The 26,601-nt window shown below is 47.8% G+C and overlaps 1 protein-coding gene across 1 annotated transcript in view; it reads left to right on the forward strand.

Moving 5' to 3' along the window:
* The first annotated feature begins 12,606 nt into the window (after positions 1–12,606).
* TAMALIN (trafficking regulator and scaffold protein tamalin) overlaps positions 12,607–26,601 on the forward strand; it is a 39,003-nt gene continuing 25,008 nt past the window's right edge. The window contains exon 1 of the mRNA XM_081181494.1: positions 12,607–12,794. Coding sequence (XP_081037620.1) covers positions 12,627–12,794 — 168 coding nt within the window. The 5' untranslated portion in view covers positions 12,607–12,626. The remainder of the gene's footprint in view (positions 12,795–26,601) is intronic.

Raw genomic sequence — 26,601 nt, forward strand, 5'->3', positions numbered from 1 at the left:
ACCGCGCAGTGATCCCTCTTGCTGTTCTGGCTTCTGAGATTCAGAATTTTTTTTTTCTTGTTTTCCTCCTCCAAAAACTAGGTGCGTCTTGTGGTCTGGTGCGTCTTATAGAGCGAAAAATGCGGCTCGCTGAATAAAGCTGTAAATATGCTCTCTCTGTATCCATCGTTAAAGACTTACATATATTATGGCAGCCTTGTATTGTAGCGTTCACCTGGTACCCCAGGATGGGGAAGCAGTAACCCTCCAGCTGTTGATGGTCTCCAGCTCCCATCAGTTCCAACCAGCACAGTCAGGGGTCGGGGGAACTATGGTCCAACAACATTGGAGGAGTACAGGTTCCCAGGGTAATTAGGAGTTCTATGCAGCTACATGAGTGAGCCAGTAAAGGAGGGATGGAGAGGCTTGCCCGTGTCCCTCTATGCCCACCATCAAAACCAAGATGGCTGGGGGGGGGGGAAGCAGTCTCCTCTAGACCCAGCATAAAAATCAACAGGTTCCTCATCCCTCTCCTGACAGCCCCCATTACTCTTGTTTACAAGACTGTATTCAGGTGCTGTGGGTTAAACCACAGAGCCTAGGACTTGCCGATCAGAAGGCCGTCGGATCGAATCCCCGTGACGGGGTGAGCTCCCGTTGCTCGGTCCCTGCTCCTGCCAACCTAGCAGTTCAAAAGCACGTCAAAGTGCAAGTAGATAAATAGGTACCGCTCCAGCGGGAAGGTAAACGGCATTTCCGTGCGCTGCTGTGGTTCGCCAGAAGCGGCTTATTCATGCTGGCCACATGACCCGGAAGCTGTACGCCGGCTCCCTCGGCCAATAAAGGGAGATGAGTGCCGCAACCCCAGAGTCGGTCACGACTGGACCTAATGGTCAGGGATCCCTTTACCCCTTTACCTTTATTCTGGCATCATTTGGGTGGGAACAACAACATATTTATACAAGCATACATACCCAGCTCATCTGGCTGAATTTCCCCGGCCACACTGGGCAGCTCCCAAAAGAATATTAAAAACACGATAAAACATCAACCATTAAAAACTTCCCTAAACAGGGCTGCCTTCAGATGTCTTTTAAAAGTCAGATAGTTGTTTATTTCCTTGACATTGACGGGAGGGCGTTCCCCAGGGAGGGTGCCACTGCCACGAAGGCCCTCTGCCTGGTTCCCTGTAACCTCACTTCTCGCAGTGAGGGAACCACCAGAAGGCTGTCGGAGCTGGACCTCAGTGTCCGGACTGAACGATGGGGGTGGAGACGCTCCTTCAGGTATACTTGGCGGAGGCCGTTTAGGGCTTTAAATGTCAGCACTAACACTTTGAATTGTGCTTGGAAACGTGCTGTGAGCCAATGTAGGTCTTTCAGGACTGGTGTTATATGGTCTCGGCAGCCCAATGACCTACCAGAGCCAAGAAGATTATGCCATTCAAAGGGACTCGGTCTCAGATTGAACGAAATTATTTCAAATGGTGCAAGGTAAATTCCCACTTGAAGGATCAAGAGCTGGGGAAATTTGCTAGTCCATCCGCAACATGGATTCTCACCAGTTTGCCTCGTCATCATCTGGGGCCAGCTGGGCTTCCAAGGTCTCTGATGAGTCAGATTCTCCGATGCGGCAATAAACAAGGCTTCTGAGTGCCATCTGCCCGGTGTCAGAGCTGCCGCCTCCTCCAAGCCTTGGACAAGCCGAGCGGCAAAGATTGCATAGTTGGCCAAGGTCTTCCAGGTATTGCTGGTTCTCCCACACACCCATCAAAGAGATTGCAGATGGAGTGATAACTCTTTCCCTGGTAACAAGACCAATCACCAACTGTTGCATCCCCTGAGCAACAGTTCCACAGACACCGGATGTTACCTTCGTAAGTACATTTCCTGGATTCATGCTAATCCGCTGGCATGTACAATATAATCATAATAATTGATTATTTCTACCCCACCCATGCGGTGTAGATTATTTCTGTCTCACCCACACAACCTTTCACCTTGGGTTTGGGGCAGCCTAGCAGGGGATGGGTTGCATTTATTTGTTTGTTAAATTTCTATGCCACCCTTCATCCGAGGATCACAGGGCAGTTTTCAATAGAAAAAGACAAAAATCATAGAATTGGAACGGATCCCAAGGGTCGTCGAGTGCCCCCCCCCGCAAAGCAGGAATTGTTTGCCCACCACGATCCTGAGATTTAAGAGTCTCATGCTTTGCCGACTGAGCTATCCATTTTTGTGCATAGAAACAAACAAAAACGATTACCCCCCACCCCCGTCCAGTTCAAAAGGCCATAGAATGAACATTTAGCCAAAGGCCAGGGAGAAGAGCAATGTTTTTGCCCGGCACCTAAATATATATAATAATAACAATTTGTTATTTATACCCCGCCCATCTAGCTGGGTTTCCCCAGCCACTCGGGGCAGCTTCCAACAAAAAATATTAAAAATACGATAAAACATCAAACATTAAAAACTTCCCTAAACAAGGCTGCTTTCAGATGTCTTCTAAAAGTCAGATAGTTGTTTATTTTCTTGACATCTGATGGGAAGGCATTCCACGGGGAGGGCACCACCACCGAGAAGGCCCCCCACCTGGTTCCCTGTAACCTCACTTTCTCGCAGTGAGGGAACCGCCAGAAGGCCCTCGGAGCTGGACCTCAGTGTCCGGGCAGAACGATGAGAGTGGAGACTCTCCTTCAGGTATACTGGGCCGAGGCCGTTTAGGGCTTTGTTGATTTGTGTTGCAATCCAATAGATGCATCTTATTCCTTTATAGCTGAAAAAATGTTGCTTGGGGTTCCGTGATTCTAGCTCAGGAGGCTGATGGATTTCTACCCTAGAACCCTTTTGAGCACGTGTGCCAGCTGTTTGAACAACTGCAGAAGTCATTTTCATTCATTTAGATCAGGGTTTCCCTGTGTACTGAAGCACATAACCGCATGCCCCAAGAGGGGCTGAAGTTTGCCTTGAAAAAGCAGGCGACCTGGTGCTCAAAAGGGTTCTAGGGCAGACATCCATCAGCCTCCTGAGTAGCGAAAGCCTCCTGAGCAAAATCACGAACCCCAAGCAACATTTTTTCAGCTACAGTGGTGCCCCGCAAGACGAATGCCTCGCAAGACGGAAAACTCGCTAGATGAAAGAGTTTTCCGTTTTGGAGGTGCTTCGCAAAACGAATTTCCTATGGGCTTGCTTCGCAAGACGATAATGTCTTGCAAGTTCCTGCTGGTTTTTTTCCCTCCCCCCCTTTTTCTGAGCCGCTTATCAGCTGATCTGATCAGCAGATAAGATGCTAATAGCGCTAATCCGCTAATCCGTCAATGGGCTTGCTTCGCAAGACGAAAAAAACGCTAGACGAAGAGAATCACAGAACGGATTCTTTTCGTCTTGCGAGGCACCACTGCACAGTGGTGCCTCGCAAGACGAAAATAATTTGTTCCGCGAGTTATTTCATCTTGCGATGTTTTTCGTCTTGCGAAGCACGGTCCATCACAACTGCGCCTCTTCAAGCGGCTTTTTTAAAAAAAGCGGCTTTTTAAAAAAAGTGCAAGACGTTTTCGTCTTGCGAAGCAAGCCCATAGAGAAATTCGTCTAGCGAAGCAACGCAAAAACAGAAAACCCTTTCGTCTAGCGAGTTTTTCGTCTTGCGAGGCATTCGTCTTGCGGGGCACCACTGTATAAAGGAATAAGATGCATCTGTTGGATAGCAACACAAATCAACAAAGCTCTAAACGGCCTTGGCCCAGTATACCTGAAGGAGCGTCACCACCCCCATCGATCAGCCCGGACACTGAGGTCCAGCTCCAAGGGCCTTCTGGCGGTTCCCTCCCTGCGAGAAGTGAGGTTATAGGGAAACAGACAGAGGGTCTTCTCGGTAGTGGCACCTGCCCTGTGGAACGCCCTCCCATCAGATGTCAAGGAAATAAACAACTATCTGATTTTTAGAAGACATCTGAAAGTAGCCCTGTTTAGGGGAGTTTTTAATGTTTGATGTTTTATCGTGTTTTTAATATTCTGTTGGGAGCCGCCCTGAGTGGCTGGGGAAATCCAGCCAGATGGGCAGGGTAGAGATAATCAATTATGATGATTATATTGTACATGCCAGCAGATTAGCATGAATCCAGGAAATGTACTTACGAAGGTAACATCCGATGTCTGTGGAACTGAGATGGAGAGATAGGCACTTCTGGTGGCCTTGCTCAGGGGATGCAACGGTTGGCGATTGGTCTTGTTACCAGGGAGAGTTATCACTCCATCTGCAATCTCTTTGATTGGTGTGTGGGAGAACCAGCAATACCTGGAAGACCTTGGCCAACTACGCAATCTTTGCCGCTCGGCTTGCCCAAGGCTTGGAGGAGGCGGCAGCTCTGACATCGGGCAGATGGCACTCAGAAACCTTGTATATTGCCACATTGGAGAACCCAATGTACCACTATAACCCAAGGTACCACTGTACTAAGCAAAGCAGAGGCCAGAGCAACTACAGTGGTACCTTGGGTTACATACGCTTCAGGTTACAGACTCCGCTAACCCAGAAATATTACCTCAGGTTAAGAACTTTGCTTCAGGATGAGAACAGAAATCGCACAGCAGCAGCGCGGCAGCAGTGGGAGGCCCCATTAGCTAAAGTGGTACCTCAGGTTAAGAACAGTTTCAGGTTAAGAACGGACCTTCGGAACGAATTAAGTACGTAACCAGAGGTACCACTGTACCGTATTGCCCCAAATATAAGCCTCACCTTTTTTTCCAAATTCTGACTCTGAAAAGTTACAGCACTGCTTACATTTGCTACCTTAAGGCTCTCCCAGCGTAGGTCAATGGCGCACCATCTGCCCACAGCCCCCAAGCCTCCCCCGAGCTTTTGGGGGAATGGGAGGGGAGGCTGCCGGCAAAGTGGCGCACCCCCCCCGAAGCAGCCTGGTTATTGTCTCCCCCCCCCTTCAATTTTAAAGGTGCAGCTTATTTGCAGGTGCGGCTTATATTTGGGCCAATATGGTAAGTGGAAGCCATATGCCACAACTGCAAGGAGCATACTGATTGCCGCATTCCTCAAAATGTTGGGCTTCACCGGGTTCCTCTTTCTGCATGCGCACATGCTACGGTGCATGACCAGGAGTAGCTTCCGCTTTTTCAGGCTGTTGTCGCTATTCTACACAACTATGCCAAGCGTTCAGAGTTGTGCCAGCAAGTTCCTGTTGATTATCTCAGCCCGGAGATAAGATGTAAACCTGGACCAACTGATTCAGGGGTAGCCAGATGAAATCAAGGAGGAATCAACTTTTAAAACTTGTCTGAGTTAAGAGTTAAGAGGCTTTTTTATTAGGGATAATAGGGGAGGAAGTAAAAAAGGAGGGCCACAAATTATTCCAACACGCTACTGCAGCAGCTAGAATACTTGTGGCCCAAAAATGGAAATTACAGGAGACCCCAACGATAATGGAATGGCAGGCTAAATTTTTTGAGTATACAGAATTAGCTAAAATGACGTATAGAATTCGAGACCAAAAAGGGACAAAGTTTGAAGAAGAGTGGGGTAAATTTGTGGCATATATAAGAACTAACTGTAGAAGTTTAAAAACTGTAGCAGGGTTAACATAAATCCTGTGATGTGTATAGAAGGTGAGTAAGAATCTACAAGAGAATACATATATTAAGAAAACCGAAGCAGGGAAGGAAGGAAGTCTGGGCGTGAATATACGCAGTGTAAATAAGACGACATAAAATGATGACTGTAAAAGATTGTTTTATTTTTCTTTGTGAAAAACTCAATAAAAGGCATTTTTTTAAAAAAAACTTGTCTGAGTAAGAATTTGGAAATTCTAGTTCCTTCCCCCCCACCCCACCCCAAAAAAGACATGAGAATTGTTTCCAAGGCTCAACGAAACATTCTGGGCTCAGAGAAGAGAGTTTTCTGGCTCAAAACGCATCATATTAACGTAAATGACCCTGCGCAAGGAATCCTTGCTGTTTTTTTTCTAGCCCTGGATACGATAGCAAGGGGATCCCTGGGACCGTCCAAAGAACATTCCAAGGAACAACCCCAAAAGAGAAAAGCATGCGAGACTCGCGTCATTCTGGGAGATGCTTCCGAAATGCCAAACACCCGACTCTTGCGCAATCTCCCTACAGCTGCTGGCCAGCTGTCCCCAGACACCCGGCTCTTGTGTTTGTTCTTAACGAAGAAATGTTTGGCTGCTGGCGACGAGTTCATTCCTTGCTAAAAATTAAGACCAGCTGCTGTGCGCCCAAGCTGAGCAGGAGGAGGACAGGCCTTGTGGCGTTGTCAAAAGGGATTGCCAGGCCTTGTGCAGTACAGGCCAAACGCAGCCGCCGCAGAGGCATTAATAGGCGCAGGCTGTGTCTTCTGGCTGCTTCCTCTTTGCCAAGCCATAGCTGTCAAGTGTCCCTTATTTGAAGGGACAGTCCCTTATTCCAGCGCCATGTCCCACTGATGTCCCTTATTGATGGATGTCCCTTAAATGTCCTTTAAATGATGTCCCTTAAATTTCAAAGGAAGCAGCTCCTCTCCCTCCCTCCCTGCCGGCCAGGGAGGAGGGAGGCTCCAACTGTGTTGCTTGGCTGTGTTGCTCACCCAATAAGAAGTCTAAGAACGACTGGGGGGTGGAGCTTGCATGCCCTGTGTGTGGCTAGTTAATGCAAGCTGAGGGGTTTTTTGAATGCTGGACGCCATTTTGTTGCACGTGCTGCTGCAAACTTTGCAGTGCAAAGCCAGGCCGGGGAGCCATCCTAAGTTGAGGCTGCATAGGCCTTGTGGTGCATGTGATTCAGATTCTATTCAGTTGAACCTCTGGTTACAAAGTTGGTTGGACAGTGTTCTCGAAGCTACCAGCATGAGTTTGACCAGAGTGCAGGAGGACAGGAAGACTGGAGTGCCTGGAACAGGTGAGGCTGCAGGTCCCTTATTTTGGCTGCTGATTGTCAAGCAGAGGCTTGACAATCATATGTCAGGAGTGCTCTGATGGTGTTTCCTGCTTGGCAGGGGGTTGGACTCGATGGCCCTTGTGGTCTCTTCCAACTCTATGATTCTATGATTCTATGGTCCCTTATTTTCAAGGCTGCTGGTCCCTTATTTTCAAATCTGTAAGTTGACAGCTATGTGCCAAGCCCACCCCCAAAAATACAACCGCAAGAAATAAAAGGTTTTAGCAGGGTTAGGGAACCTCCAGTCTCCTCTGCCCTGCAACCCAATTTCTTGTTGATCACTTGTGATCTTCCCTGGATTCACTGCTTTGCCAGTCTGAGGGAAAGAGTTGAGAAGAAATAAGTAACAAAGGGACTTGGGTGCTGGGTTCTTGCCGAACGGCCAATTTATGAACAAAACTTTCACTTTCCAGAAGAGTTGCGCTGGTCTGAAAAAGAATTAAAATCTCACCACATCTTATTGGGGGCTGACTTCTGAGCACTGAGCATCCCCAGCCTGGACCACAGCTCCTTGCAATCATGTTCAGCAACAGCTTGAAGGAATCCAAAGTAAGGGGGAAACCAGCTTTGTGGTGAGACAGTAACTAAAGAAAGAGTTGATTTTGAGCAGGCTTCCTCAACCTGGGCCCTCCAGATGTTTTTGGCCTACAACTCCCATGATCCCTAGCTAGCAGGACCAGTGGTCAGGGATGATGGGAATTGTAGTCTCAAAACATCTGGAGGGCCAAAGGTTGAGGAAGCCTGGTTTTGAGTTTCCGTTTTCAAGTGAGTATTCGAACAGGCAAACAGTATAACCACTAAAGGGAACTAGAAAAGGGGCCTATGCTTCTTCACAAGCAGTCTGTGCAGCAAGATTAAGAGACCTTCTCAAAAACAGTACACCCAGTGGAGAACATCATGTGGGGGATTTGGAACTCGCCCTGAAGAGGATGAACAGCATATTCAGCTTATTTCGAACGGCAAGCACTACAGTGGCCAATCGTGGGAAAATGCATACAGTGGTACCTTGGGTTACATACGCTTCAGGTTACATATGCTTCAGGTTACAGACTCTGCTAACCCAGAAATAATAATAATAATAATAATAATAATAATAATAATAATAATAATAATAATAATAATAATAATAAATTAATTTATATCCCGCCCTCCCCAGCCGAAGCCGGGCTCAGGGCGGCTAACAACAATAAAACAGTATAAAAGTATAGCATAAACAACACTCTAAAATCATTCATTATAAAATTAATTGATTCAGGCCACTGGCAACCACTGGGCCAGAGCTCCGCGAAGATTGCCGAGGGAGGGAGTCAGGCTGTGCCCTGGCCAAAGGCCTGGTGGAACAGCTCTGTCTTGCAGGCCCTGCGGAAAGATGTCAAGTCCCGCAGGGCCCTGGTGCTACAGGTTAAGAACTTTGCAGAAATAGTGCTTCAGGTTAAGAAAGCAGGCTGGGAGGTAAGGGTTTAGAAGCTCCTCTCCCTCTCCCTGTGCCAATCTTCCACTTCAGATTGCAACCTCGGGGGCTGCAGAAAAATGGAACCACACAACTATAGGTAACACATTGCGTCATGCTTAGCAAGTATGTGGTTTGGAGGTGTTGTCCCACCAGTCATATCTCCCCAGCAAGCACACGGAACAACTGAAAAGTCCTGCATTTTGTGGAGAAGTGCTATTACAAAGCTCTCCGCAAGCGCGTGCCTTTCATTGTTTTAAATCTGAAGCGCCGGTTTTGTTAAAGCCGATCCAGAAAAACTTAATTGTCCTGCAGCAACAATTCAAAAGGAAAACCACCGGGGATTCCCAGGGGTGCCACAGGCTGCCTTCTCTATAACTACAGTGGTACCTCAGATTACATACGCTTCAGGTTACAGACTCCGCCAACCCAGAAATATTACCTCAGGTTAAGAACTTTGCTTCAGGATGAGAACAGAAATCGTGCTCCGGTGGCGCGGCGGCAGCAAGGGGCCCCATTAGCTAAAGTGGTGCTTCAGGTTAAGAACAGTTTCAGGTTAAAAACAGACCTCCATAACGAATTAAGTACTTTTTAAAAACTTTTTTTTGCTTTAAACAGGTACATATAAATTTTGTTGTTGTTTAGTTGTTTAGTCGTGTCCGACTCTTCGTGACCCCATGGACCAGAGCACGCCAGGCACTTCTGTCTTCCACTGCCTCCCGCATTTTAGTCAAACTCATGCTGGTAGCTTCGAGAACACTGTCCAAGCATCTCGTCCTCTGTCGTCCCCTTCTCCTTGTGCCCTCAATCTTTCCCAACATCAGGGTCTTTTCCAGGGAGTCTTCTCTTCTCATGAGTTGGCCAAAGTATTGGAGTCTCAGCTTCAGGATCTGTCCTTCCAGTGAGCACTCAGGGCTGATTTCCTTCAGAATGGAGAGGTTGGATCTTCTTGCAGTCCATGGGACTCTCAAGAGTCTCCTCCAGCACCATAATTCAAAAGCATCAATTCTTCGGAGATCAGCCTTCTTTATGGTCCAGCTCTCACTTCCATACATCACTACTGGGAAAACCATAGCTTTTACTATACGGACCTTTGTTGGCAAGGTGATGTCTCTGCTTTTTAAGACGCTGTCTAGGTTTGCCATCACCTTCCTCCCAAGAAGCAGGCGTCTTCTAATTTCGTGGCTGCTGTCACCATCTGCAGTGATCATGGAGCCCAAGAAAGTAAAATCTCTCACTGCCTCCATTTCTTCCCCTTCTATTGGCCAGGAGGTGATGGGCCCAGTGGCCATGATCTTCGTTTTTTTGATGTTGAGCTTCAGACCATATTTTGCGCTCTCCTCTTTCACCCTCATTAAAAGGTTCTTTAATTCCTCCTCACTTTCTGCCATCAAGGTTGTGTCATCTGCATATCTGAGGTTGTTGATATTTCTTCCGGCAATCTTAATTCCGGCTAGGGATTCATCCAGCCCAGCCTTTCGCATATAAATATAGACAACCAAAATTACAAAGGAAAATTCCTTAATAGTAATGCAAAAAAAAACAACCTACAAAAAACTACAAAAAATATTGAAGTACATGACGCAGAACATAAGCAACTATGGGAAAGAGAAAAGAAAAGAAAAAAGAAAAATAGGGAAAAAAGAAAAAGGAAGCTGAGCCAAAGCAAGAAAGTTCATCTATTGTACACTTCCATCAAGCTCACAACAGATCATTATTCTTATCAATTCTCTCTATCTGCATTCCAAAGGAATCCCTCATCTTGGTATCAGGGAACATAGAGAAATGTTCCCAGAACGAATTAAGTACTTAACCCGAGGTACCACTGTACTTTCCTAGCTGTGTTGCAAGCCACAGAAGACAGAAAACTCAGGCTGCAGACAGCAGATATCACCTGAATTACAGTAGTAGAACCGCGGCAAAGTTTGGGGCAATAGACGCTGGGGAGGGGGGAATAACCTGAAAGACTCTATGATAGAAGTCTATAAAAGCATTAACAGTGGACAGTGAGAATATATCCTCTCCCAGGATACTAGAATTAGAGGGCACCCAAGAGTGATTAGCAGTAGGTTCATAGCGAACAAAAGGAAGCTTTTCTTCATGTGTAACACAATTAGCCAATGAACTCATTGCAAAGGGATAAAGTGATGGCTGTGAACATTGGTAAATGATCCGCATTTCTAATGTGTGATTTGTAACTAATACAACCAGGCCATCTCACTTTCCGTTAGGGAATACTTACGCACTTATGGGCTTTCCTAACTATTTATGAACATTTCCCATAAAAATGAGACGTTTGGTCAGTAGAGGGCGCTACGTTACCATATAATCGCACGCGAAAGCAGTACGAGCGAGAATTTAAAAATACATACATACAGAAATACAGGGTTATATTTACCGGTATACAGTCCCGGGGCATATTTCAACCGCATCTGTCTACAGGAGAGAGTTGGTCTGCGTGCAATATTTATTTATCGGCGTGCAATAAATAAACCAAGTCCTTTTTCTCTTCCTTTGCTTTCTTTCTTTCAAGCAACGTCCAAACCCTTCCCATATGCACACACGCCTCCCTCCGGTCCCCAGGAACAAAATATGCAGACGACCAAGGGGGAAGTGAGCTGTCTTATAATTTGCAAATCAATAAATTCTAATGAGGATTGTCTCGTCGCCTTGCCACAAACGAAGATTGGGGCAGGGTTTGCAAGAGAGCAAAAGCACAATCGTCGTTTGTTCGGAAAACAATTCCTTTGCAGGCATTTCGGATCTGTATGCAAAAGCAAAAGAGAGAGAGAGCTTTTTGTTTGTTGTCACAAGGATCGCATTCATGGCTGCAGAAACGGGGGCCAAAATCCGGTTTCCCAGCCTAAGGCTAAGGCAAGACCCGCAGCGGAAGCCCCGCTACCTGGACCGCATAAAAAGAGCATTGTCTCGTCGTCACACCGGAGACAATTGAAACAATCCGGATCTCTCGGGAAAGGGCTTCTTACGCGCAATCCGAGACTCTCCGGCCCCACCCCTGGCGGGCTGTGCAAGAACACTGAGGTCTAGCGCCTTGGAGCCTTGGAAGTAGAAGAGGCAGACGGGGGGCGCCCTCTGCAAGAACACTGAGGTCTAGCGCCTTGGAAGTCGAAGAGGCAGGCGAGGCGGGGCGTCCTCTGCAAGAACACTGAGGTCTAGCGCCTTGGAAGTTGAAGAGGCAGGCGAGGCGGGGCGCCCTCTGCAAGAACACTGAGGTCCAGCGCCTTGGAAGTTGAAGAGGCGGGCGAGGCGGGGCGCCCTCTGCAAGAACACTGAGGTCTAGCGCCTTGGAAGTTGAAGAGGCAGGCGAGGCGGGGCGCCCTCTGCAAGAACACTGAGGTCTAGCGCCTTGGAAGTTGAAGAGGCAGACGGGGGAGGGCGCCCTCTGATCCCCAATCCAGGCTCCTTTACGAAGGATAAGGGGAATTTTTATTTTCCTGGAAGCGGGGCGGAGTTTCTTCTGAGGTGGTCGTGACTCACAGGAGAAGGATGGGAAGGGGGGGAACCTCTGGAAAGCGTCAAAAGGGTTCCTTGCAGCCTTTCTCAGCCTATGGGTCCCAGATGTTGTTGAACTACAACTCCCATCACCCCTAGCTAGCAAGCCCGGAGCTCGGGGATGATGGGAGTTGTAGTCCAACAACATCTGGGGACCCACAGGTTGAGAACCGCTGCATGGGCTTGGAGAGCGGCCAGAGAGCCCCCCATTTAGAACTGGAAGGGACTCTTGAGGATCATCTAGTCCACCCCACCCCAAGGCAGGAATATGCAGCTGGCGCATACAGGGATCGCACCTGCAACCTCGGCAATATCAACACCCCGCTCTAACCAACGGGGCTATTCCCCTCCTCCTGAACCTCTGTGGCCGCGCAATGGGTCCCTGGCGCAATGGCTGTTCACTAGAAGGTTGCTGGTTCGAGCCCAGCCCGGCAGGATTCTTGCATTGCAGGGGGGTGGTCTAGATGACCACTTGGGGTCCCTTCGCATTCTACTCCGGAAAGAAGGCGGGGACGTTCCCGGCTATGGGCTCGAGGGGGCGGGGCCTAACTGGAAAGGGCGTGGCTCCGCCGGCCCTAAAGAGGCGGGGAGAGACACCGCTGGCGAGAGAAGCCGAGGGGAGGGCGTGGCCTGGCCGGGAGGAGGGCGTGGTCTCCGCGACGCCCCGCCCCCGGCGCTCCTCCAAGAGCCCATATAGCTCCGTGCAGCGCCGCCGCCCCCTTTTCCTTTCCGCCCCCCCGGCTATGACCCTGCGGAGGCTCCGGAGGCTCCGGCCGGGGCAGCCCGACTCAGAGGCAGCGGCGCCGGCGTCGAGTGTGGCGGGCGCCGGTGTTCTTGGCGGCCGAGCGTCGGAGCTGGAGCTGGAAAGGGCGCTGGCGGCCTCGGGGGGCACCTTGCCCCGAGCCCGGAGGGTGAGTGAAAGCCCCCCTCTCGGCACGGACGGAAGCGCGGGGCTGGATCCGAGACCCGTGTCTCGCGAACACGCGCCGCGTTCTCACGTTACGCGCTCCCCGCCGCCCTAAGCCGACAGACCCCAGTCCTAGGGCGGGTCCCATTCTGGACCCTAATAATACGCCTCTGCCGCCTCCCACCCCACCCCCCATCACTTCCCCCCCGAGGATCGGGGCAGGAATGAATGACACCCGCCCGGGATTTCCCTCTTCAACTCCACGGGAGATGGAAAAACACGCGGGGACGTCGCCCCCCTCCTGCGCCTCTTCCCGGCTGCTTTTCTTGGAGACATTTCCTTCCTTCCAAAGCCTCCCAGCCATGCTTTCCCCTCGCCCTCCCCCCCCCCCCATCTCGGATGCGCGCCCCCCGAGATCAAAGTCCTGCTTAAGTCCTCCCCCGCATCCTCGGAGCACCTGCGAGGCGCGCTTCCAGTCCGCGATGGGGGGCGAAGTGGGAATCGGGGTGCTCCTGGGTCGGGACTCCCTGGTGCGGAAGGAGAGACGAGGTCTCTTGACACGGATTTTCCCCTTGCCGCCTCCTTCTGCTTGGGCGACGCAAGGGACAAAAGGAAGACTGCTGGCGCTGCTTTGCTTGCCCACGTGGCTCACCTGGGAGCCTAGAGTTGGAAAGGGACCCCGAGGGTCATCTATCCCAGCCCCCCTGCAATTGCAGGAATCATCTTCTCCTAAGTTGCCATTTGTGGGGACAGTCAAACTCCCTTCCGGGCTCTGCGCATTGTTGCCCAAAAAGGATAGTTTGTTTGTTTGTTTTTCTCACTCTTGTGGAATACTGTACTTATTTAGTTCAGGTGGTTTTTAATGCCTGCCCTATATAAATGGACGGCGTTTCTTGCCAGGCAAGGTGGTTGTGAGTACAGTGGTGCCTTGGGTTGAGTACTTAATTCGTTCCGGAGGTCCGTTCTTAACCTGAAAGTGTTCTTAACCTGAAGCACCACTTTAGCTAATGGGGCCTCCTGCTGCTGCCGCGCCACTGGAGCACGATTTCTGTTCTCAGGTGGTCTATAAGATGTTTTTCATGTTGAACGTGAGCATGGATATCCATGCAAGCACACATGTGCCAGAATATCAATGGAAACATCCCCCGGGTATCCCACAAAGTGAGAAAATAGTAATACAGTGGTACCTCGGGTTGAGTACTTAATTCGTTCCGGAGGTCCGTTCTTAACCTGAAACTTCTTAACCTGAAGCACCACTTTAGCTAATGGGGCCTCCCGCTGCTGCTGCGCTGCCGGAGCATGATTTCTGTTCTTATCCTGAAGCAAAGTTCTTAACCTGAAGCACTATTTCTGTGTTAGCGGAGTCTGTAACCTGAAGCATATGTAACCCGAGGTACCAATGTACAAGTAAAATGCAAACACAACTTGTGGCTTTTGGTGCTATGCAGACGGAATTAGTGGCTGCTATCTGAAGCTGGTGATGCAGCCATTGGACCTCCCAAAATCTTTTTACCAGGAGAGAGAGAAAGAAGAGACTCTCCTTTTACAGGGGTACTTTTGATGGAACGCGGGTGGCGCTGTGGGTTAAACCACAGAGCCTAGGACTTGCCGATCAGAAGGTCAGTGGTTCGAATCCCCGCAACGGGGTGAGCTCCCGTTGCTCGGTCCCTGCTCCTGCCAACCTAGCAGTTCAAAAGCACGTCAAAATGCAAGTAGATAAATAGGTACCGCTCTGGCGGGAAGGTAAACGGCGTTTCCACGCGCTGCTCTGGTTCGCCAGAAGCGGCTTAGTCATGCTGGCCACATGACCCAGAAGCTGTACGCAAGCTCCCTCGGCCAATAAAGCGAGATGAGCGCCGCAACCCCAGAGTTGGTCACGACTGGACCTAATGGTCAGGGGTCCCTTTACCTTTACTTTTGATGTGTTTGCATGTGACCTATGACCTGCTGGGTTCTTCAGATATTTATTGGACTCCACCTCCCATCATCCTTGTCTGGTTGGGGCTGATGGGACTTGGGAGTACAGCTGCACTTGGAGACCACCACATTCACGATCCCTGGTATATGGGGTGTTGCTTTTTTTGTCCCAGACAATGCTTCTTTGCATGGGGCATGTGGGGATGCAACTTACAGCCACACCTGGCTGGGATGTCCATTTGCCTTTAAAAATGGCACCTACTTTCTGTCCCACAAATGTTCCCAAGAGACTCCATGCAAAAATGCACCTCATATTTAATACCTAGAAGACAATATTATTGAGCTCACTGGTATTTTTATTTGTGTGTTTAACGTGGAACATGGACATCTGGGTAGGACAGTTGTGGTGTTTGGGCACTTCCAAAGCTTGCGTGGGATGTTTCCTTATCTGAAGGGAACCTATTGAGAAGTGGCAATAGGGCGAGGAAATGATGCAGTATTCATTCGGCAATTTCTCCCTTTCAAACTTTGTGGTCCTCGTTCCGTTTCCTGCTTCTAGAGGTACATGATTGGGTTCCTTGGAAAGCTACAGCAACTTGAGAGAGGGAGAATTGATGCAACTATGACTTCTAAGTTGCAGGTGAACTGTGGTCTGTGTAGAGTGTGCAAGGCTTAGCAGTTTTGGGAAATTAAATGTGATCAGAAATCTCTGGCCAAGGAGCCACATAAGCTTGAGGTGCCCACTATCTATTCACAGGCAGACCGAACCCTGCTGATCACCGGTTACTTGATCCCAGCATCTTGGGATAATTACTTGAACAGTATCTCATTAGGGGGTTATCCATTAGCTAATGAGAAGTGTGATGATTTGTGAGGCACTCTGAGATCCATGGATGAAGAGTGGCATGCAAATTTAGTAAATAAATAAAAATAATAGAAGAAGAAGAGTTTGGATTTGATATCCCGCCTTTCACTCCCTTTTAAGGAGTCTCAAAGCGGCTCACATTCTCCTTTCCCTTCCTCCCCCACAACAAACACTCTGTGAGGCGAGTGGGGCTGAGAGAATTCAGAGAAGTGCGACTAGCCCAAGGTCACCCAGCAGCTGCATGTGGAGGAGCGGAGACGTGAACCCGGTTCCCCAGATTACGAGACTACCGCTCTTAACCACTACACCACACTGGCATTTGGTTACGCTGTTTTTCCAACCACAGAGTAAAGACACCTTGATTCTCCTCCTATAGCAAGGACTTGCTTCTCTGTATATGGACTTAACCCTTGTTTTCCTGCATTTCAATGACTGTCATCTGCTTCCGTAGTCTGTGTGGCTACATCTGCTCTAACTTTCTTTTGTACTCCATTTCTACCCCATGTGATACGCCTTAGATCAGTCTTCCCCAATGTGCTGCTCTCCAGATGTGTTTAGACTACAAGATGGGTAGGCAAACTAAGGTCCAGGGGGCGGATCCGGCCCAATCAACTTCTAAATCTGGCCCGCGGACGGTCCAGGAATCAGTGTGTTTTTACAAGAGTAGAATGCGTTCTTTTATTTAAAATGCATCTCTGGGTTATTTGTGGGGCATAGGAATTCATGCTTTCCCCCAAAAAAATATAGTCCGGCCCCCCACAGGGTCTGAGGGACAGTGGACCGGCCCCCTGTTGAAAATGTTTGCTGACCCCTGGACTACAATGCTCACCAGCCCCTGGCAGCATAGCCTAGGGGCAAGGATTGCAGTTGCAATCCAACATCTGGAGATTGGGTTAGAGGGTTGGAAGAGACCCAATTTCGCATCCCCATTCTGCCACAAAACTCAATCGGTGATCTTGAGTCGGTCAACATCTGTCTGTCCAACCTAACTCACAAGGTTGTTGTGAAAATAAAACTGGTTAGAGAAAGCTGCAGAGGTCACATACATTCAAAACATTTACAGTGGTACCTCAGGTTAAGTACTTAAATCGTTCCGGAGGTCCGTACTTAACCTGAAACTGTTCTTAACCTGAAGCACCACTTTAGCTTATGGGGCCTACCGCTGCTGCCGCGCCGCTGGAGCACGATTTCTGTACCTGTAACCTGAGGTACCACTGTATACCACTTTTTACGGTCATGGCTCCCCCAAAGAAACCTGTCTACAGTAGCTTACCCCTTGCAGAGCCACAATTCCCAGCACCCGTCTCAAACTACAGTTCCCAGGATTTCTTAGATTCATGGTTCTAACGGTGGTGTAAAAGTGCTTTAAATGCGTGGAGAAAATGTGACCGTAGGCTGCCCTGAGCTACCTGGAGGAAGGCTGTTATTTTAAAACTCTTCATTTCACCCCCCACACCTGGAATATTCGTTGCTCCTGCTTGATCTTCCAGAAAGCAATTAAATCAGCCGGCAAAGTCGCTAGCGCCTTTTCTCATAGCTTTTCTGCTTCATTCTCAAAGCAGCTCCTGAACTTTGCAGCAGCAACTAAATCTGAACTGAAGCCAGTCCCGTTGGCAAAATACAAAGCCAGTACATCTGGTACTAGTGCCGCGAGCTCCGCAGTCGCATGCAATATGGTTTTCAACCACATATGTTGCTTCAGGCAAGTCGTCGGGCTCCTGTGGTAAACTCTGTCTGGCGGGATTGCAGTTAAAAGTGGCTTAACACCAGACTCTCCCCCCCCCCCCCCAAAGCTGCTGAGCAGCTTAGCTTGTTGACCAGGGCAATTTGCAGATTCAGTGCTTTTTTTCAGTGTCAGAAAAGTTGGCAACTGGCGAATGCCCAGGTCAGAGGTTTGCCAAAACTGATGTAGGGGTAATCCCAGCCTATCTACAAAATATGTCCAGGTCTCCTACGACCTTTTCTTTGCTCTGACAAGGAGGGATTGGTGGTCCGAGTGAAGGAAAAGGCGAAGAACTTCAAATGCTTCTTGTGTCCAGCATATTTGACTTATCCTCCTACCCTCATCGTACACACAAATAATAATCATTTTTCTCTGAAAAGCACAAATGTTATTCCAGTTGTTAAGCTAGATAACCACTTGGATCACCAGCTTAGGGAAGAAAGGGAACAATTGCCAACAATATTAGTAGCCTAAATTCCTGGGACATTAGTTTGGTCAAGTTCTCCAGATAAAATATGAGTACTTGACATTTTTGAGATGCATCATTAGAATGATTCACTGATCAAAAGAACATTAGCAGTACAATAAGGCTCTAATAGGGCAATACAGGACCAAGGAAAAGGTAGGGTATTTTGTGTGTGTGTGTGTGTGTCCTTGTCCCAGGAGAGTCTGTCTTCCCCATGTGCATTTGGAAACTGAATGGCCAAGGAAAAGCAATGTTGGAAGCGAGTGCCATTTGTGATCATGGAGCAGAGTCATTACTGATCACAGGGCAGGTCTGTTAAAGCACCCGACTTCGTTTGTAATTTCTTGCTTTTGTTGAGCTTGTGCCAACAGGAGAGAACTGTAGCCAGTCTTAAAAGGCAGGGTGTTTTTATTTATTTAATGAATTCTTCTGGTTTTTGAGGAGAGTTATTAAAATAGCAGGTTCTATTAAGGGTCTATGTGTGCAAGATTGCCAGGTGGGGTAGGCGATTAGGGTTGCAGCGGGGATTTGCAGGCTGTGCTGAGTGGGGCATTTGTGATGGTGTGTATGAAATGCAGTGGAGTGGGGGTTGCAGTCACCGTGTGGCGAGGTGTGTTTTTCGGGTATCAAGTGTGAGGCAGATAGGGTTCAGAAGGAGAATAGGGTATACAGGAAGCAGTGTTCGAAATTAACCAGGAGCCTGGCACATTTTGCACCTGGCTATCGGCCAGGGACACGGGTGGCGCTGTGGGTTAAACCACAGAGCCTAGGACTTGCCGATCAGAAGGTCGGCGGTTCAGATCCCTGCGACGGGGTGAGCTCCCGTTGCTCGGTCCCTGCTCCTGCCAACCTAGCAGTTCAAAAGCACGTCAAAGTGCAAGTAGATAAATAGGTACCGCTCCAGTGGGAAGGTAAACAGCGTTTCCGTGCGCTGCTCTGGTTCGCCAGAAGCAGCTTAGTCATGCTGGCCACATGACCCAGAAGCTGTACACCGGCTCCCTCGGCCAATAAAGCGAGATGAGCGCCGCAACCCCAGAGTCGGTCACGACTGGACCTGTCAGGGGTCCCTTTACCTTTACTTTTATTGGCCAGTAGATAAATAGGTACCACTCCAGCGGGAAGGTAAACAGCGTTTCCGTGCGCTGCTCTGGTTTGCCAGAAGCGGCTTAGTTATGCCAGCCACACGACCCGGAAGCTGTACGCCGGCTCCATCAGCCAATAAAGCGAGATGAGCGCCGCAACCCCAGAGTCGGCCACAACTGGACCTTACGGTCAGGGGTCCCTTTACCTATCGGCCACTTGAGACCAAGTAAAGATATCTGGGCACCAGGATGGTGCCCGATAACTCCACCATCTGGGGATCAGTGGATCCTGACTGTTTCTCCACGCTAATACCACATCCTGCGGAATTCCATCAGTTCTATTTTATCTGTACAATCAGAATGAATTTCAGGAACCGAAATGCTTTTTCTGTGCAGCCTGAGCAGGAGCAGTGAACAACATTTATAGTTAAATCTCCACCCCCATCGTTCAGCCTGGACACTGAGATCCAGCTCCGAGGGCCTTCTGGCAGTTCCCTCATTGCGAGAAGTGAGGCTACAGGGAACCAGACAGAGGGCCTTCTCGGTAGTGGCACCCACCCTGTGGAACACCCTCCCTTCAGATGTGAAGGAAATAAGCAGCTATCCTATCTTTAAAAGACATCTGAAGGCAGCCCTGTTCAGGGAAGCTTTTAATATTTAATGCTGTACTGTTTTTAACATTTGATTGGGAGCCGCCCAGAGCGGCTGGGGAAACTCAGCCAGATGGGCGGGCTATAAATAATAAATTAATATTAATATTAATATTAATATTAATATTAATATTAATATTATTAAATGTTGTAGGTTCTCTTACCCCACCCCTCGGCCCTGCTCACAGTTATGAGGAATATTCTTACTTTATGAATGGTCTGTTTCACCCTTCAGAAAAAGAGGTCAGAATAGGCCAATATCTATGTTGACCGTCCCTGGATCAAGTGACTTTCCTTCTTTAAGTTCTCAGAGTTCTTTAACCTAGCTCAAGGTTCTCGCCTGAACCAGCCAGATCTTTAACTGACAGTCCATCACATTCAGTCCATCATTTGAAAAATAAGATTTTAGAGCCGTCTTGCCCCAAAATGGCAACTAGACATTCCATTTTGGCAACTTTAACCCTGGTTAAAGGAGCCATTTGGCGCCAAGCTTATATATCTCAGTTTATAACACTGGTAGTGAGACTGGAGTAGGTTTCCAAAGGTGATCTCAGGCCCCAAAAGATTGGCAAGCCCTTATTTAATCACTGCGCCACACTGGCATATTTCATAATGGAAGGAATAAGCGCTGCACGCGCGCTCTCCGCAAACATGGTGGTCCTGGCAAAATCTTCACTTCAAACCCAGAGCTATGTACTTATTTTTCCAGTACAGTGGTACCTCAGTTTAAGAACAGTCCAGTTTAAGAACGATTTGGTTTACAAACTCCGCAAAACCGGAAATAGTGTCTTGGTTTGAGAACTTTACCTTTGTCTAAGGACGGAATCCAAACGGGGGAAGGGCACTGGTGGCGGGAGGCCTCATTAGGGAAAGCGCACCTCAGTTCAAGAACGGTTTTGGTTTAAGAACGGACTTCCGGAATGGATTAAGTTCGTAAACCGAGGTACCACTGTACTTACTGCCATAGACTTTAATGGAGCAGGAAAACCTTAAGTTTTGAACCGCTGCTCAAAATTTCATCCAGTTGCTTTCCTTGAGAGGCCTGAATAAGAATCACACTAGGTTTCACCAAAATGGGAAATAAATAAATGATCTGGCTATTTTTAAAATGAGAGGTGGAAGCCTCCATTTCAGACCTCCTTTATATTGCTGGACCTCTGCCAATTCTTATTGGATCGGTTTGAAACTTTCCTGCATCCGCAGACCCCATTGGGTTGATCAGCGGTGCCAATTTCAACATATTAGTTCAACAGGTGCCATTTTTAAATAAAGTATAAGAGTTTTGGGTCTTATGATGGCAAAGCTTCCTTTTTTGCAAAGTTTTCTCCAAGCCTTCTCCCCTCCCCCTGTAAAACCTTTGATGCCCTCATTACCGGATCCCAGACCCGGCTTTGGCGTGGCTCCTTCAGGGCTGAATTACTAAAGCACAAAGTATGCATGTACCACATCAGTTGCAAAAAGGGACGCTTGCCTGTTTCCTTTTCCTCTTTAAAGTTCACAGGCACAAGGCCCTTCTCAGGCTTTGCTCAGTGCTCCTGTGTGTTTTTTAAAAGGTTAAAAGTCGCCTGTTGTATGAAAAAAAAACCTCGCATTGCTGCTTTAACTTGTGTCCCATACCACATTCAGGTCCGTTCCCGGATTTAAATTAAATTTTAAAAGTCCCTTTAAGTTTTCCCCACTATTTGTGAGGTGTTTGTTGTCCAAAATTCCTTCATTTAACCACCTCCTCTGTGGAGTTTTCCCTTCTTCTCTCAGTTCCACTAACACAGGATTGTGGTCTGAAAGTGCCCTGGGCGGTATCTGTTTTCTTCATCCTCAATGATAAATCACTGGATGTCCATATCAAGTCGATTCTTCCGGCAGACTGATTGTGGCTCTGAGAAAAAAGTGAATTCTCTGTCCAGTGGGTGTTTAAACCTCCACATGTCAATCAAATTATAGTCTCCCTTATTTTCGTTTTTCCTTATTGTCCTATCCATTTCTAGGGAGACTACCCCCATTAGTATCTCCAAGTAGAATTACTTTCTGGTCCATGAATTCAAACATTCTTTCTTCCAATGTTTTATAAAATTCCGACTATCATTTGGCGCATAAATTCCAACTATTACTAATTTCTCACTTTGTGTGATACCCGGGGGATGTTTCCATTGATATTCTGGCGCATGTGCGCCTGCATGGATATCCATGCTCAAGTTCAACATGAAAAGCATCTTATAGACTACCTGGGAACCCCCTTTGCCAACAACCCCTCTAAGGAAAGTTATTGTCAGAAAGTTTTTCTAAATATTTAGTCAGAATCTCCTTTCCAGAAACTTGAAGCCATTGGTTTGAGTCCTACCCTGCAGAGCAGGAGAAGACAAGCATGTTTCCTCTTCCTCGTGACAGCTCTTAAGATATCTGAAGATGGCTATCATATATCCTATCAGTTTCCTCTTTTCCAGGCTAAACATACGCAGCTCCTTCAAGCGCTCCTCATAAGACTTAGTTTCCAGTTGTTTATTATTATTATTATTATTATTATTATTATTATTATTATTATTATTATTATTATTACCCTGCCCATCTTGCTGAGTTTCCCCAGCCACTCTGGTCGGCTCCCAGCGGAATATTAATAATAAAGCGATAAAACATAAGAATAATACAGTCATACTTTGGGTTACAGACGCTTCAGGTTGCGTTTTTTCAGGTTGTGGACCGCCGAAACACAGAAGTACTGGAACGGGTTACTTACGGGTTTCGGCGGTCGCGCATGTGCAGAAGTGCTAAATCGCGCTTTGCGCATGCGCAGAAGCACCGAATCACAACGTGCGCAGACGTGCTGCTGCAGGTTGTTGAAGCTACAGGTTGCGAACGTGCATCCCGCACGGATGACGTTCGCAACCCAAGCGTCCACTGTAGTAGTAGTAGTAGTAATAATAATAATAATAATAATAATAATAATAATAATAATAATATATCCTGCCAATCTGGCTGGGTTTCCAGCACATATAAAAGCATAATAAGGCATCAGACATTAAAAACTGCCGTGTAGTTATTTATCTCCTTGACATCTGATGGGAGGCTGTAGGGTGCCACTACTGAGAAGGCCCACTGTCCAAAGAATCCTGAGAACTGTAGTTTATTTTTTATTTTTTTTAAATAATATTTGTTAAGCATTTTAAAATTACAGAAAAAACAAACAGACAAAAAAGAATAAAACAAGGGAAAACAAACAGCAATCAGACAATACAAATCGATAAAAATCAAAATCAAAAAACAAAACACATAACACATCAAAATCAAAAAACAAAAATAAACCACAAAAATTTAAAAACAAATCCAATATTCCCACATCCTTAACTGTCATTGCCTTATTTCATCGACCTCCTCACACCTCCCTTTTTTGTATTCTAGTTATTAATTATCACAGCAAATCCTTCCCATTTTTCATAATATTCTGTCATTAAATTACCTTAATCTATTTTAACCTTATCTTACTATAAAAAACCCTAAAACTTAAAACTTAAATTTTATTTATACCAATTTCTCATAACCATAACATATTCTTGCATTGTTCTTTTTAACATTTCTGCTAAAGCCAAATAATTTCGTTCCAACATTTTCCTAATACTCATTAATTTTACAAAACAATCCTAAATAAAAAAAATTTTTTAAAAACTTTCTTCCAATCTTCATCCAACGTCTCTTCATCCTGGTCCCGGGTTTTGTCAGTCCTTTCTATCCCATCCATCTAGTTCATTAACCTGGTAATCTTATGTCCGAGGCCCTTAAGTATCTTCCATGTCCCTTCCGCAGATCTTCTTCATATTTATACCTGTACTTTACTTTGTCTCCTGGTCCTTTCACTCGTGGAAACTCCAACGTGACAGTATTTTTGTCCCTTCTCGACAGATCAGCCCCTTTTCCATAGTCCACACTGAACTCCATGTGGTATTTAAAAGCATGTTTCAAGGTCCCTCCAGAGTTGAGGACCCCCACGACCCCAAACTCCTCACGGTCCATTGCCAGACTTGAAAAGTCAAAACATCCCTGCATAGGGGGGTCTATCCAGCCCCCCATCTCCAAGCCAAACAAAACTCTATCTCTCCAAATCTGGCTTTTTCCAAGTTCATTTGTCAGATCCCTGAGAACTGTAGTTTAAGGGCGCTGGGAATTGTAGCTCTGTGATGAACTATAATTCCCAGGATTTTTTTTGCAAGCAGGGAGCCATGACTGTTAAAGTCATGTAAATGTGCTTTCAATGCATGGTGTGGGGCTAGCCTATAAGCCAGGGGTCCCCAACCTGTGGCCCATGGGCCACTAGCGGCCCACAGAGGCCATTTAATTGAGCCGCCTGCTCAGTGAGTCTCCACACGCTGCACTAAACCGGCGCAGTGCGGCGCAGAGACTCCGGAAATCGCTTCTGCGCATGTCTGCGGCACCGGAAATCGCTTCTGCGCATGCCCAGATGCCGGAAATCGCTTCTGCACGTGTCCAGATGCCGGAAATCGCTTCTGCGCATGTCTGCAGCACCAGAAATCGCTTCTGCGCATGCCCAGATGCCAGAAATCGCTTCTGCGCGTGCCCAGATGCCGGAAATCGCTTCTGCGCATGTCTGCAGCACCAGAAATCGCTTCTGCGCATGCCCAGATGCCGGAAATCGCTTCTGCGCGTGTCCAGATGCCGGAAATCGCTTCTGCGCATGTCTGCAGCACCAGAAATAGCTTCTGCGCATGCCCAGATGCCGGAAATAGCTTCTGTGCATGCCCAGATGCCGGAAATCGCTTCTGCGCGTGCCCAGATGCCGGAAATCGCTTCTGCGCGTGCCCAGATGCCGGAAATCGCTTCTGCGCATGTCTGCAGCACCAGAAATCGCTTCTGCGCATGCCCAGATGCCAGAAATCGCTTCTGCGCGTGCCCAGATGCCGGAAATCGCTTCTGCGCGTGCCCAGATGCCGGAAATCGCTTCTGCGCATGTCTGCAGCACCAGAAATTGCTTCTGCACATGCCCAGACGCCGGAAATCACTTCTGCGCGTTCTCAGACGCCAGAAATCTCTTCCGGGCATGTCCGTGGCACCAGAAATCGTTTATGTGCATGTCCGCGGTGCCAGAAACCGCTTCTGTGCATGTCCGCAGCACCGGAAATCACTTCTTTGCAGGCACGATTTTCATGCATCTGGGGGTGCGCAGAAGCGATTTCTGGCGCCATGGACATGCACAGACACAATTTCCAGTGTCGCACTGTGCCTGTCCGGCCCTCGGAGGATCTCCGCAGGAGTGATACGGCCCCTGCCTTGCCGGCCCCTGCTCTAAGCTGTAGCGTAAATATAGCGCTGCAGAGGCAATTTGGTCTCCAAGCGCTACGTCTCTGAGCCGAAGTTTGTGTTGGTTGCGGCAACAGTTGGGGGAAATAAGGACTCATTTCCTGTGCGGCTCTGCACATCCCATAATAGTATCCTGTGGCTATGGCAGCCTGTTACTGCACGCAGAGATAACAGCTGCTGAAAGGAACTTTGAATGCTGCGAGCTATTGTACAAATGGGCTTGAGCGCCAGAGAAACTGTCTAGAAATAAGTTCCGTTAAACGAGTTATACAATTTGTTGCTTTTAATAGGGGGGCGGGAGACGGAGCGGGGGCCCAACTGCTGCGGGGGAATGACGTCAGTGCAAAAGGAAACCCCCCCCCCCAACACCTTGACATCACTGTTTTTCAGAACAGGAATGACATAAGTGTAAAGAAGCAGAACAATTGTGTCAGGGACTTGCGTGGTGGCGGCTAATTTGCGAAGTTGTTTCAAAACAAGCCTTCCTTGCTAGCTTCTGAGGTTGGGAGCAGAACTGTGGACGTTTTTTCAATTGTTCCTGAAAAAAGCTTTAAAAAACCCCAACAGTAATGAATCCCCAAAGCAGAAATTTGTGTACTTTCCTTCTTTTTTTCCATTTTGTGCAATTTCTGTATCAAGCTCTACGGATGCTATATTAAAACCCACCTGGCTTGTTGCTGGTTCTACCTCTGGGGTGAATCCGCAGGCGAAGAATTATTCGCATTTTGCGGCATTCCACGTACCTCTGCGTCCTTCAGATGTCCGATAGCTGGACTCTGCTTCCTTCAAAATTGAAATGGGAGAGATGTGCTTTACTATTGCACCCCAAACCGCCAGATTCAAGGGTGCTAGATTCTTATTATCTCTCCTCAAAAGGAGAGGTTTTTACACTGCATTTTTACAGTTCTCAACACGCCTCCTGATTAGGAGGAGGAAACTTCATAGCAGCCATTCCTGGAGATATCTCAATAATAATAATAATAATAATAATAATAATAATAATAATAATAATAATTATATTACAGTGGTACCTCTGGATGCGAACGGGATTCGTTCTGGAGCCCCGTTCACATCATGAGCAGAACGCAACCCACGCGTGCGTGGGTCACGATTCAATGCGCATGCGCGTGATGTCATTCTGAGCGTCTGCGCATGCGGCGAAACCCGAAAGTAACCCGTTCCGTTACTTCCGGGTCACTGTGGGATGCAACCTGAAAAGATTTAACCCGAAGCGACTTTAACCCGAGGTATAACTGTATTTTAATGAACCTTTTAATGAGGGTGAAAGAGGAGAGCGCAAAATATGGTCTGAAGCTCAACATCAAAAAAACGAAGATCATGGCCACTGGTCCCATCACCTCCTGGCAAATAGAAGGGGAAGAAATGGAGGCAGCGAGAGATTTTACTTTCTTGGGCTCCATGATCACTGCAGATGGTGACAGCAGCCATGAAATTAGAAGACGCCTGCTTCTTGGAAGAAAGGCGATGGCAAACCTAGACAGCATCTTAAAAAGCAGAGACATCACCTTGCCAACAGAGGTCCGTATAGTTAAAGCTATGGCGGGTGGCGCTGTGGGTTAAACCACAGGGCCTAGGACTTGCCGATCAGAAGGTCGGCAGTTCGAATCCCCGCAACAGGGCGAGCTCCCATTGCTCGGTCCCTGCTCCTGCCAACCTAGCAGTTTGAAAGCACGTCAGAGTGCAAGTAGATAAATAGATACCACTCCAGTGGGAAGGTAAACGGCGTTTCCGTGCGCTGCTCTGGTTTGCCAGAAGCGGCTCAGTCATGCTGGCCACATGACCC

The sequence above is a fragment of the Podarcis bocagei genome, assembly GCF_964188305.1.
Source record: "Podarcis bocagei genome assembly, chromosome: 2".
Lineage (NCBI taxonomy): Eukaryota > Metazoa > Chordata > Lepidosauria > Squamata > Lacertidae > Podarcis > Podarcis bocagei.